General features: G+C 39.5%; 1 protein-coding gene across 2 annotated transcripts in view; it reads left to right on the forward strand.

The window, feature by feature from the left end:
- DLG1 (discs large MAGUK scaffold protein 1) overlaps window positions 1-12,895 on the forward strand; it is a 285,441-nt gene that overhangs the window by 26,006 nt on the left and 246,540 nt on the right. Inside the window, exon 1 of one of the 2 annotated variants that reach the window (XM_081085338.1) lies at window positions 6,881-7,440. The exons of the other annotated variant lie outside the window; for it this stretch is intronic. Coding sequence (XP_080941464.1) covers window positions 7,411-7,440 — 30 coding nt within the window. The 5' untranslated portion in view covers window positions 6,881-7,410. Of the gene's footprint in view, window positions 1-6,880; window positions 7,441-12,895 lie in introns of those variants that run through there. 2 annotated transcript variants of the gene reach the window in all.

The raw sequence follows: 12,895 nt of genomic DNA on the forward strand, positions 1-12,895 counted from the left end.
GTAGAATTAGATAATTTATTACCATCTTTTCTTGTTTTTTGAGGTAGGCCTGTACAGCTATGAACTTCCCTCTCAGGACTGCTTTCAGTGTCCCATAGATTTTGGATTGTTATGTTTTGTCATTTGTTTCTAGGATGCTTTTTATTTCTTTTTTGATCTCTTTGAAAACCCAATCATTGTTTAATAGCATGTTATGTAGCCTCCAAGTGTTTGATTTCATTGTTTTTACTGTAGTTGATTTCTAATTTTATGCCATTGTGATCTGAGAAGATGCTTGATATGATTTCTATCTTCTTGAATTTAAAGACACTTTGCCTTTGTCCCAATATGTGGTTTATCTTTGAGAATGTTCCATGTGCACTTGAGAAGAATGTATATTCTGTAGCTTTGGGGTGAACTGTTCTGAAGATGTCAATTAATTCCGTCTGATCTAGTGAGTCATTTAGGATTGATGTTTCTTTGCTAATTTTTTCTTTAGAGGATTTATTCAGTGGTGTCAATGGGTTATTAAGGTCCCCTACTATGATTGTATTGTTGTCAATCTCACCCTTGATACCTTCCACAAATTTTTTTTTTTTAATGTATTTGGGTGCTCCTGCATTAGGTGCATATATGTTTACCAGAGTTATAGTCGTTTGTTGCATTGCTCCCTTTAGTATTATGAACCTCTTTATCTCTTGTTATGGCCTTCACTTTGAGGTCTATTTGATCAGATATATGTATTGCTACCCCAGCTTTTTTTAAAATTTCCATTTGCCTGAAAAAATTTTTTCCATCCCTTCACTATCAGTTTGTGTGAGTCCTTTGTTCTGAGGTGGGTCTCTTGTAGACAGCAGATCTATCGGTCAGGGTTTTTTATCCATTCAGCTACCCTATGTCTTTTGATTGAAGCATCTGATCCATTTAAATTTAAGGTAATTATTGATAGGTACTTTATATCGCCATTTTATTCTTTATGCCTGTGTTCCCCTTCTTTCCTTCCTGTTTCTTTTTACAGCACTCCTTTTAGCATTTCTTGCATTGCTGGGTTAGTGGTAATAAACTCCCTTAGCCCTTTTTTGTCTGTAAAGCTCCTGATTTCACCAATTTTGAATGATAGCCTTGCTGAGTATAGTATTCTTGGATTCAGTTCCTTGCTTTGCATCACTTTGTATATTTCATTCTATTCCCTTTTGGCCTGATGTGTTTCTGTTGAGAAGTCAGTTGATAATCTAATGGGAGATCCCTTATAGGCAACTTTCTGTCTCTCTCTGGCAGCCTTTAAGATTCTTACTTTGTCGTTGGTGTTTGCCAATTTAATTATGATGTGTCTTGGTGTCAGTCTTTTTGGTTTCATTGTGTTTGGGACTCTGTGTGCTTCTTGGACTTGTGTGAGTTTTTTCTTCCCAATATCAGGGAAGTTTCTGTCATTATTTCTTCAAACAGGTTTTCTATTCCTTGCTGTGTTTCCTCTCCTTCTGGCTCCCCTATTATGCAGATGTTGTTTGGTAGTGTCCCAAAACTTCCTTAGGCTCTCCTTCTTTTTAAGTTGTTTTTTTCCAGTTGCTGCTCTGCTTGCGTGTTTTTTTCTACCTTGTCTTCTAGCTTGCTGATGTGGTCCTTAGCTTCTTCTAGTCTACTGTTGATTCTTTCCATTGTTTATTTTTTTTTTTATTGCAGCTATGTCATTCTTCATTTCCTCCTGGTTCTTCTTCATTGCCACTTGATTCTTACACATGTTATTGAATGTGTCTTCCATCCTTTTCAGCATCCTTATAACCATTGCCCTGAATTCTTTCTCTGATAAATTGCTTGCCTCCATTTCGTATACTGCCGTTTTTGTGATTCCTCCTTGTCTTTCGTTTGAGGTTGTTTCTTTGTCTCCCTATTTTTGCTGTCCCTTTGTGGTTGTTTCTATGTATTAGATCAAACTTTTATGTCACCCAGATTTTTTTGAGTTTTTCTTATATAGTAGATGTTTTGTGGGACCCACTGGTTCAATCTCTTTGGTCTTCTGGGTTGGGTATTCTAGGGATGCCCCCTACTTGGGATATTTGGGTTCTCTTGGTGTAGTTGGGTCTTGAGTGTTACTGTCCCATTCCTGGATGGAGTTTCCTCCCAGGGTGTATGGTTATGTGGCTCACTCTATACCATGTTGACCGAACAGCACAAAATACAATTTAGATAAGACACGACATAAAGGGAATAGAACATGAATGTATTGATGACACCTATAATCCCAATAAAAGTACCCACCAGAGAAAAGAGAATTAGGAGGGAGAAAAGAAAGCAAAAAATGATATTGAGAAAAAGAAAAAAATGTAAGAGAGAAAAGAAAAAGAAGAAAAATGAAGGGGAAAAATACACATATATAGGGAGAAAATCCACAAAACAAACAAACCAAAAAATGCCAACAAGAAACACCCAGTAGAAAGGGGGGACTGAATCTGTAGAGGCAGAGCTTATATCCTGAAAGTAAGGTAAAGGAATTAAATGATTAGGGGAATGGCCACAGTTCAGTATAGAGGAGCTAGAAAGAATGTGTGGATAAGAAGAAAGGCTAAAAAACAAAATAATAAAAAAATAAAAAGTTAAAAAAATTTCTTTGACTTTATATACTTAATCTATTTTTGGAAAAGGAGAATAGAGGAGCAAGCAGATAAGCTTGAGTTTAGTGATTGAAACTAATTAAGCAATTAGGAGAAGAAGAGAGGAAGAGAGGAGAAGGAAAACAAAAGCATAAGAAAAAATTGGCTAGCAAAGAAAGAGAAAAGAGAAGGGGTCATCGACTTGTAGCAGGGGAGAGGAAATTAGATATATGAGTAAGCCATTAGAGACTACAATAATAATCATCACCAATAAAGCAGATAAAGAATATCAATTTTTAACCAGGAGTAAAAAGAAAGGAGAGAGAAAAATGAAAGCAGGGACAGGAGAAGAGAAATAGGATGAAAAAGGAAGAAGTGAGGAAGAGTGAAAAAAAAAGAAAATAAGATAAAATAATGATAAAATAGTAAAGATAGAATGAAAAAAATAATAAAAATAGTAAAAGGTTAAAAAAAGAACACTCACATAAGAAAAATAAGAAAGTAAATTGTTGTTTGGTTCAGCTGAGTTTTAATGTCCCATGGGGGCTGGTTTAAGACTCCTCTCTACTGTTCTATCTGCCACTTCTCAGTTTCCTGTTAGTCAGCACTTGTTGAAGTTCCCAGCGATCCACCACTGCTCTGTGTCTGTCTCCACAGCCTTAGTTGCAGGCAAGCGGGACCAATCTACCCGCTTTGTTTTTCTGCCTGCTTTTATAGTCTTATTTACACAAGCACCTATTTCTGACATTGGCTTTAGGAAGGGGTGTTGCTTTATTGGTTTCTGGGACCAAATGACCCCTCATCTCACTCCCCCAGGGCTCCCTGGGGCTATTCAGTTTCTTCGTTTCCTCTGCAAAGTTCGAGGCTGGGTGTGGCTGCAATAGATGCCCTGTGGATGCTGCTGAGAGGAGCTGGCTCTTCAGGAGAAAAATTGCTGCTTCTGGTTGGAGGGTCCAGAATGTCCCAGTGATGGATTCCTGGTCACATCTCCCTGTCCTGCTCCTCACCATACCCTCTCCCTAGCCTCCACGCAACTGCGCCTCCACGAAACTGCGCCTCCACGAAACTGCATCTCCACCTGCATCGCAGCCTCAGTGAGTGTTTGTAATTGAAAGGTCCTATGAACTAGGTTTAGCAAATAAAAGCAAGGAAAATATAAAGGCAAAAGAACTGTGCCACTGTGTGTTTCTCTCCCCTGGTACCACATGGCTAGGGAAATTCTTCAAGCTGCCTTTCTGGGCGCAGCCTCTCACAGCTGTGGACTTATATCTAGACTAGAGGCCCAGTGCACGAAATTTGTGCACGGGGGGGGGGTTGGTTCCCTCAGCCCAGCCTGCACCCTCTCCAGTTGGAGACCCCTTGGGGGATGTCCGACTGCCAGTTTAGGCCCGATCCCTGTGGACACCCCTCTTGCAATCTGGGACCGCTGGCTCCTAACTGCTCACCTGCCTGCCTGCCTGATTACCCCTAACTGTCTCTGCCTGACAGCCTGATCACCCCTAACTGCCCTCCCCTGCCAGCCTGGTTGCCCCCAACTGCCCTCCCCTGCTGGCCTGATCTCGCCACCAACTGCCCTCCCCTCCCAACCTGGTTGCCCCAACTGCCCTCCCCTGCTGGCCTGATCTTGCCCCCAACTGCCCTCCCCTGCTGGCCTGATCTTGCCCCCAACTGCCCTCCCCTGCAGGCCTGATATCACCCCCAACTGCCCTCCTCTGCTGGCCAATTTGGTTCTGAGTGGTCGGTTTCTATGCCAGTTAGCATCAAAAGCTCCGCCTCCTAGGCAGCCATTGGCTCCCCCACAGCACCCACATTTGGTTCTGATTGGTCGGTTCCTATGCCAGTCAGCGTCAAAAGCTCCGCCTCCTAGACAGCCATTGCTTCTTCACCGCACCCACATTTGGTTCTTTGGTCGGTTCCTATGCCAGTCAGCATCTCCAGGCCTATCTCTGGGCCTGATCAGAGAGATAGTGCTGAACAGCAGCCCCGAGGAGGCCAGGAGAGGAAGAAAGGCCCGGCTACTGGCGAAGCCCGGATAGAAAGAGGGAGAGAAAGAGAGGCAAGTACTGATCAACAGCTGCCACTGAGGCTGCGGATCAGACCCTGCCTCTCTTTCTTGGTCTTAGCCCCCTGGGCAGTCAGTGCTGGTTCGCCAGGCTGCAGCGGGGCAGTCAGTGCTGGGTCGCCATAGCAACCCAGCAGTGACTGAAGGATTTCCTGGTTGGTCAGCCTTTGTCTGTGATCGGTTGTTAGGACCCTGGGCTTTTTTATATTAGTATTCCCTGGCTGCCAGCAGTCCTGTGGACCTCCTTCCACAGTCAAGTGTTACACATGTCCCCAAGGGACGCAGACTTGGTGCAGTGCAGGTTTCTTCTGACCCACTTGTCCCAGTGGTCATATGTCTCTTTCTCCAGCCCAGATCCCCAATCCTACCGTTCTTCAGACGTCCTCTGTCCTCTCCCTCTGGTCTTTTTTCATTGATTGATTTTTCTCCTCTCTAAGTTGTATTTTCCTGTTTCTTTATTATATACCTGGTAATTTTTTATTGGCATTATCAATTTAACCTTTTCAGGGGCCTAGATCTTTTTGTATTCCTTTAAATATTCTTGAGCTTTGTTTGAGATGCAGTTAAATTACTTGGAAATAACTTGATCCTTTTGAAGCTTGCTTTTAAGCTTTTTGAGTTGGGTCAAACAGCCTTTAGTATAGGGTTAATTTTGTCCCAGACCTGTGGCAATACTATTCTGAGTACTCTACCCAGAGACCTGTATATACTGAGTTTTTTTATTGATTTCTTTTTTTAAGAGAAAGGAAGGGAGAGGGAGAGAGAAACATCAATGTGAGAGCGAAACATGGATCAGCTACCTCCTGCACACCCCCTACTGGGAATTGAGCCCACAACCTGGGCATATGCCCTGACTGGGAATCAAACCAGCAACCTTTTGCTGCATAGGATGACACCCAACTAACTGAGCCACACCAGCCAAGGCTGTTATGAGTTTTTCAATTATTCTTGGCCCTTTGTGAGCTCCGGTAATTGTTTCTTTCACCTGCTTCTTTCCAGAATGTAGTGCCTAGTTAGTACTTGGATATTACCTACATTCTTTTCAGTAATCTTCCTAAAAGTAATAAACTTTAATTATTTAAAGAGTCATGAGCCTTGAGTGGGCTTTACTCTTTCATGTTGGGATGGCTAGGAAGAAGGGGATACTCTGTCTCCAACTGAGCATGTAATTTCCAGGCTATCTGTCCCACAAGAGGGAAAGGGTGGTAGCTCATGATGAAATTTACTTCTGCACCCCACTCCCCCAAGCCTTATAGCTACAGATGGATAGATAGATAGGAAGGTAGGTTGGTAGGTTGGTAGGTTGGTAGGTAGGTAGGTAGGTAGATAGGTAGATAGATGTAACTACCATTTATTGTGCAGGTAACAAGGTTGTCATTATTTAGTGCTGTGCATGTATAGTTCATTTAATCATTACAACCATCCTAGTAGACTGTTCAGGGTAAAGTCCCACTTTATCTGTCTCAGATGTAACCTATTAGGCTTGAAACAAAAGGCTATCACCTGGTAGTCATCAATAATAGTAATAAAATGATGATGATGCTTACTTATATGATAGGTACTATCTAAATGATATACTTGCATTAACTCTTTTTCATAACTCTTACAGTGAAACTTGGTTTAGTATGTAAGTTGCTGATGCAGCCCATGATATGTGAATCGTTAGGGGTAGGAATATGGTATAAGAAGCTAATAGGAACAGTTCAGTTGATTTAATTTGAGGCCATTCACAGTATCTGTAGACTCTGAGAAAACCTTGTGGACTATAAGAAATTGCATGTAATACTCTTCCTTATTATACATTTTTAATGGAGGAGTATGGCTACAAGCTTATGAGATTGAAAGCCAGTTGCATCCCTATGCCTCATCTCCTATCAGCCTATCTAGCTCTATTTCCAATGATCTTGAGGACAGTACAATGAATTCACAAAATTAGGCTACTTCTGGGTTAAAAACAAAGTCTTTTTGAGTTTGAAATGGTACATAGTTATAATTATCTTCTTGTGGTATTGATGGGTTTTTTGGGTTGTTTTTTTTTTGTATGGACTTAGACAAAATGGATTTAGTAAGGCACTAAAGTTAAAATCTGGTGTCACTGGTAAAATATTATTATTTAATAAAAAGACAATAGATAAGTTTTAGAAATAATATTTTAAATTATTGCATTTTGTTCTTCTATCACCCCTTCTCAAAAATACCACATGGAACATTCCATTCATTACTGCCTGAGAAAGTCATTACTTTGCAAGCTGCAGTTGCTGAAATGGTATAGTGGAAGAAATGTTGGCTTGCATTTTTTTTTTTTTTTTAGTGATTTTTTAAAAATAGTCTTTTAAATATCCAAACTGTAGCAAACAAGAAGCAGATTTAATTTTATATCGGGGAAACCTCTTTGTGGAGCATTTCATCAGATGACTCACTGTCAACCTCATACCTTGAAAAGAGAGATTAATGAAATAGCATCTGAAGCAGCAGTGAATTCTTATGGAATAAACCCTGACATCTTCCACAGTGTTTTGTGGAATAACTTCTTTTTCTTCAGATACAGATTACATAAAGAAGATTGTAGGGCACATGACACATTCTGCTTTTTTGTATTTCAGATAGTAGAAAAATTGCTACCTCTAAGAATGGATCCGGGAGAGATCTTGTCACAGTTGTAACTTTCATCTATGGTTTTCATCTCACAACCTCATTTTAATTTTTATTTCTAATTTTTTATTCATATAGGCAACTTAAAATAATTTGCAATAAATTGCTTTATATTGTAATGGTAAAGTAATGGATTGCCTGTGCATTGTAACCACAAAGGTAAGATACAGTATGCTTTCTATGTTTCATTGCTAGTGACAGAATGTGAGAGACCTATTTGTTCATAATGTATTTCAAAAATAAAGTGTAACCATTGTTATATATTTGAAAACAGATATTTGAATCCATGTGATGCTTAGTTTATATCCTTTAGGGAAGGTAGTATTTTGAAATGTGTTTCAGATAGCTAAAAATAATGTAATGAACGGATATTTTTTTCCCTTTGAGATTTACAGGAAGCTTTTCTCCCACAGCAAAGGTTTATAAAGCCTTGATTATATTTAAATCTTCTAAATATAGTTTCAGAGTTCTTTCCCTCTATTTTCTGTCCCAACATGTTATGCTGGTTGAAAGTATAACTCATTTTGAGAAAATTTTCTGGACTTTTCTATCTATACAAGCATTATTTTTTTAACAAGAAGAAGAAGAAAATAAGTTCTCATTGTGCTGCCTTTGGAAAGATGTTGATTTGGCCTTCAAATGATTAAAGTACTTCGTAAAGTACTTGGTTGAAATCTGTTTTGCTGCCTGTCCTCAAAGTGCAGCATACTTCACTTAACCTCTATGTTTGGTTTCTCTTACTTCTGAACACCAGTTGATGATATTGTAATTGTGTAAGATTCAGGATGCTTACATTTTAAACTTACACATTGGTTTTCAAAATACAGAATAACTTTTTTTGTTTTTGTCTATTTCTATTAACTTAGTACACATAGTGATTGTTAGTTGAAATTGTTGAGAGTTTTAAGTTACATTTAGTAATAAAAGAATAAAATCATTTATAAATTGTGAAAATAGGCTATTCTTATATAGTGAATTGTTTCTCAGAAGAGGAAAAGTGAGAAAATTGATATAAATTAGTTGTTTGTTATTCACAGAGTCATAGTTCAGATAGTAGGAGCTTTGAATACAAACATGTTCATTATCTGATCCCATCCAGTTTGTAAGGGGATGTCTTCTGTGTGCCTTTAAGTAAACTATCATATTGAAATATTCTTAAAGAATGTTTAAAGGGTAATAAGCCTGGAAACCAGGGTGGTGGTGTTTTTTTTCTCTTTGAGTTCTTTTCATTGTTGTCTGTGGTTGATTCTTTCTGTGATTTATTTTTTATCACTTCATTCATTTGAATTTTTATTTCTGATATTCTATCAAGGCATCTAGCTCTTCTCTCCAACCTATATCCTTCTTGACAAATTTTTTAAAATATTGCATTTGACCCTTTTAAAGCAAGAAAACTATTGTTAAAAAATTATATGAAATCAATATCCTAAAGTTTTTATCAATTTGCATTAGGTAACTATAAAAAATATAAAAGATATAGGTTGGAAATTAGAAAGCTTAAAACATTATTTGTAGTTACTTTTAAAAGAGCTAAATTAAAATTATTTCTGTTACTAGTTATAAAACCCTTTGAATTTATTTAACCACTAACTAGAGTAGGAAGAAAAAATTCTTAATTTTCTTTTCAACTGAAGTGCTATAATGTTTTCTTCCCACGGGTCTCTTCTCTTTTTCTGATTTTTGGAGAGCTTTTTGGCTTTATATGTGTTTTAAAAGTCTGACAGTATAGTTGATATAATTCTATCATGTTAATACTACAACATTTTTCCAAGTGAAATTTTTTCATCATCCGCCTCCCCTCTCTCCCACTTGTGTAGGCACCGTGAGCTAGGTAGGCATGTTGCATCACTGCTACCATGGATACCCTTAAGAACAGGCATGTGGGTTGAGCTAAAGCAACGATGATTAGTTTTCTGGGTTTTTCTCCCCATAGCTATATGTTCTTCACAATGAAGCTCTTATTTTAAAATGTTTGCAAATGACTAGACTGGAGATGTGATGACTAAATCATCACTGCTACTGAAATGCCAAATTTTGCCCTTCATTTACAGAGTATTAATGCCATTTGCTAATTTAAAATAATCACAGATAGTTCTACATTCCTTTTCTGGTTAATTCATTTTAAACACAAATGTAATATTTGTTTGCCTCTTAGTGAAAATGAAAAAAGGTACTTCTTCTTTGAAGGAAATACATTTTACAAATATTGTTCTGAATTTATGTATTTTGCAGGGGAAAATATCCTAGTGAGCATTTCTACTGTGGCAGTATTTCTAATTATTGTTAGTTATTCATAAATAGATTTTTGTGTAGTTTAATTGGCTTGGATACAATATTTAGTTGGTGCTTTTTTTTACATAATGCCTTTCTAAAAGGTATTTATTTTTGTGTTTGTAAATCCTTGTGTTCTTAGCTAGCTAGCTCCTTTGTAAATGTATGTCCGTTGGCGTGGAGTTAATATTGTGAGGGGCCCAGGCAGAGAAGTGTGGTTTTGTCAGGCTCGTTATCACTATAGGAAAATTAACTTGGAGCATACCAGGTCCAACAAGAGTGATTTGGGAGTATCTATAATAATAAAAACGAAATACGCTAATTAGACCAGATGTCCTTCCGGACGAAGCCGGGGCTGCGAGGGAAGCCCAGGTCCCAGGTGCCTGCCAGCAGCCAGAGGAAAGCCTGGGTCCCGGGTGCCAGAGAGAAACCGGTGCCAGCAGCTGGGAGAAGGAAGGCCTACTCTTGCTTGAATTTTGTGCATAGGGCCACTAGTTGTTATATATGATATGTTTTTTTATTAGCAGTAAAGTACTAGGTATAAACTGCAGCCAAGGGCATTCATATTCTTCAATATAGAGCAGTGATTTTCTACCTTTCTCATCTCATGGCACACATTACTAATTAATAAAATTCTGCAGCACATCAAAAAATACAGTTTTGGCCAATAGGACAAAAAATGGTATACTTTTTTATTAATTCTCACAGACGGCTATTGCTGTGTTGGCTGTTGTCACTTTTTTATTTGACAGTCTAAGGGAAAAGAGATCAGTGTCCTGACTAAATAGTCAAGTATTGTATATTTTAAAATTTTTTGTGGCATACCAATGTGCCTGCTGTGGAACACTGGTTGAAAATAGCTGGTATAGAGGTTTCCCAGCTGTCCATTAACATCTGAGAAAGAGAAAGTTGCAGAAAATTAGTATCAGAGTTTCTTTCAGTAGAATTATGTCTTTCTCCATCTTTTGTTGTACTGCTGTTGATCAAGTAGAAAAGGGATGTTTTCTATCTCTATTCATTGTAGAGTCATTTAGCAGAAGTTTAGTGGCAGGACAAAGACCTAATAAGAAAAAAAAAATTTTTTCCTGTGTATTCTTGATTAAGCTTAGGAGGGAGAACAGGAGTTTTCATATCACAGGAAATTCTCTTACACTTGACACCAGTTATTTTTTTTTTTAATAATTAAATCTTTATTGTTCAGATTATTACAGTTGTTCCTCTTTTTTCCCCCCATAGCTCTTCTCCACCCAGTTCCCACCCCATCCTCTGCCCTTACCCCTCCCACTGTCCTCCTCATCCATAGATGTACGATTTTTGTCCAGTCTCTTCCTGCACCCCCACATTCCTTTCCCCCCAAGAATTGTCAGTCCATTCCCTTTCCATGCCCCTGGTTCTATTATATTCACCAGTTTACTCTGTTCATCAGATTTTTTATTCACTTGATTTTTAGATTCACTTGTTGATAGATGTGTATTTGTTGTTCATAATTAGTATCTTTTTCTTCTTCTTCCTCTTCTTAAAGGATACCTTTCAGCATTTCATATAATACTGGTTTGGTGGTGATGAACTCCTTTAGCTTTTCCTTATCTGTGAAGCTCTTTATCTGACCTTCAATTCTGAATGATAGCTTTGCTGGATAAAGTAATCTTGGGTGTAGGTTCTTGGCATTCATCACTTTGAATATTTCTTGCCACTCTCTTCTGGCCTGCATAGTTTCTGTTGAGAATCAGCTGACAGTCGTATGGGTACTCCCTTGTAGGTAACTGACTTTCTTTCTCTTGCTGCTTTTAAGATTCTCTCTTTGTCTTTTGCTCTTGGCATTTTAATTATGATGTGTCTTGTTGTGGTCCTCTTTGGATTCCTTTTGTTTGGGGTTCTCTGTGCTTCCTGGACTTGTAAGTCTATTTCTTTCACCAGGTAGGGGAAGTTTTCTGTCATTATTTCTTCAAATAGGTTTTTAATATTTTCCCCTCTCTCTTCTTCTGGCACCCCTATAATTCGGATGTTGGTACGCTTGAAGTTGTCCCAGAGACTCCTTACACTATCTTCATATTTTTAGATTCTTTTTTCATTTTGCTTTTCTGGTTGGGTGTTTTTTGTTTCTTTGTATTTCAAATCTTTGACTTGATTCTTGGGATCCTCTTGTCTGCTCTTGGATCTCTGTATATTATTCTTTATTTCAGTCATTGTATGCTTACTTTCTAGTTGGTCTTTTTTCATATCCTCCAGGGTCTCACTAAATTGATCGGCGGTTTCCAGAAAATTCTTGAAAAACCTTATAACCGTGGTTTTGAACTCTATATCCAGTCGTTTGCTTTCCTCCATTTCTGTCATTTGTGACCTGTTTCTTTGTCTCCGCAGTTTTTATGCTTTCCTGTGTTGGTAGAGTGGCTTTGTGTGCTAGGTGTTATATAGGGCCCAGTGGCTCAGCCTCCCCAATTACCTGAGGTAGACACTCTTGGTGCACCCCTTTGTGGGCTTTGTGCACAATCTTGTTGTAGTTAAGCCTTGATTGTTGTAGTTATCACTGGGAGGACTTGACCTCCAGGCCAATTGGCTGTGAGAATCAGCTGTATCTGCAGTGGGAGAACTTCTGTGTAGAAGACACCCTTCTGGGGCAAGACTTGCTTCAATGGGGCTTTGGTGCTCACTGAGTCTGCCCCCTGAGTGTGTCCCTTATGGATCTGAGGAGTTGTAATCTGGATGGTCCCGCTCTGACCACTGGGTACACTGGCTCTTGGATCTAAGGAGGTGCTAATTTAGCCTCTTCCTGAGGCTACCCAGCAGGAGCTACGAAGAGATCTGCAGATTCTCCTTCCTTTTTTGGGGTTTGGAGTTGCCCAGATGGGGCCCAGCTGTGAAGCAATGCAAGCTGCAGTGGGGCCTTGGGCCTTCTCTTGGAAGTTCTGGGTCTGTCTGGTCCAGCTGCAATTGTTAGGTAATTTTCAGATTGCAGAGGGCCAGGGCATTCATATGTAAAAGCCTCTGCAGCAGCCTGGGTGGGGTGGGGTCTCAGGGAATCAATAGGGCAGAGCAAGCAGCTATGGCTGATCCTCAGCCCTGCCCTAAGGGGCCCCGCGTCTCGTGTCCCGGTAATTGCTGCAAGCACCTCTGAGGGAAGGCTGCCCTCAAGTTCTGAGTTCTGCCCGCTGCCAGACAGTCCAGTTTCTCCCCGTATGAGTCCTGGGTCCCCAGAGACTTCTCGGAACTGGAGTTCAGAGCAGTCGGGAGCTTGTGACTCCCACCTGATTCAAAAAGACAGCCGCGTCCTCAGGTGCCAGCCCCTTTCTGCGCGCGCTCGAGCCTCCGTACCTCTGCACTTTACTTCCGCACCTCCTCTGAG

This window comes from Myotis nattereri (assembly GCF_964212035.1).
Source record: "Myotis nattereri genome assembly, chromosome: 3".
Lineage (NCBI taxonomy): Eukaryota > Metazoa > Chordata > Mammalia > Chiroptera > Vespertilionidae > Myotis > Myotis nattereri.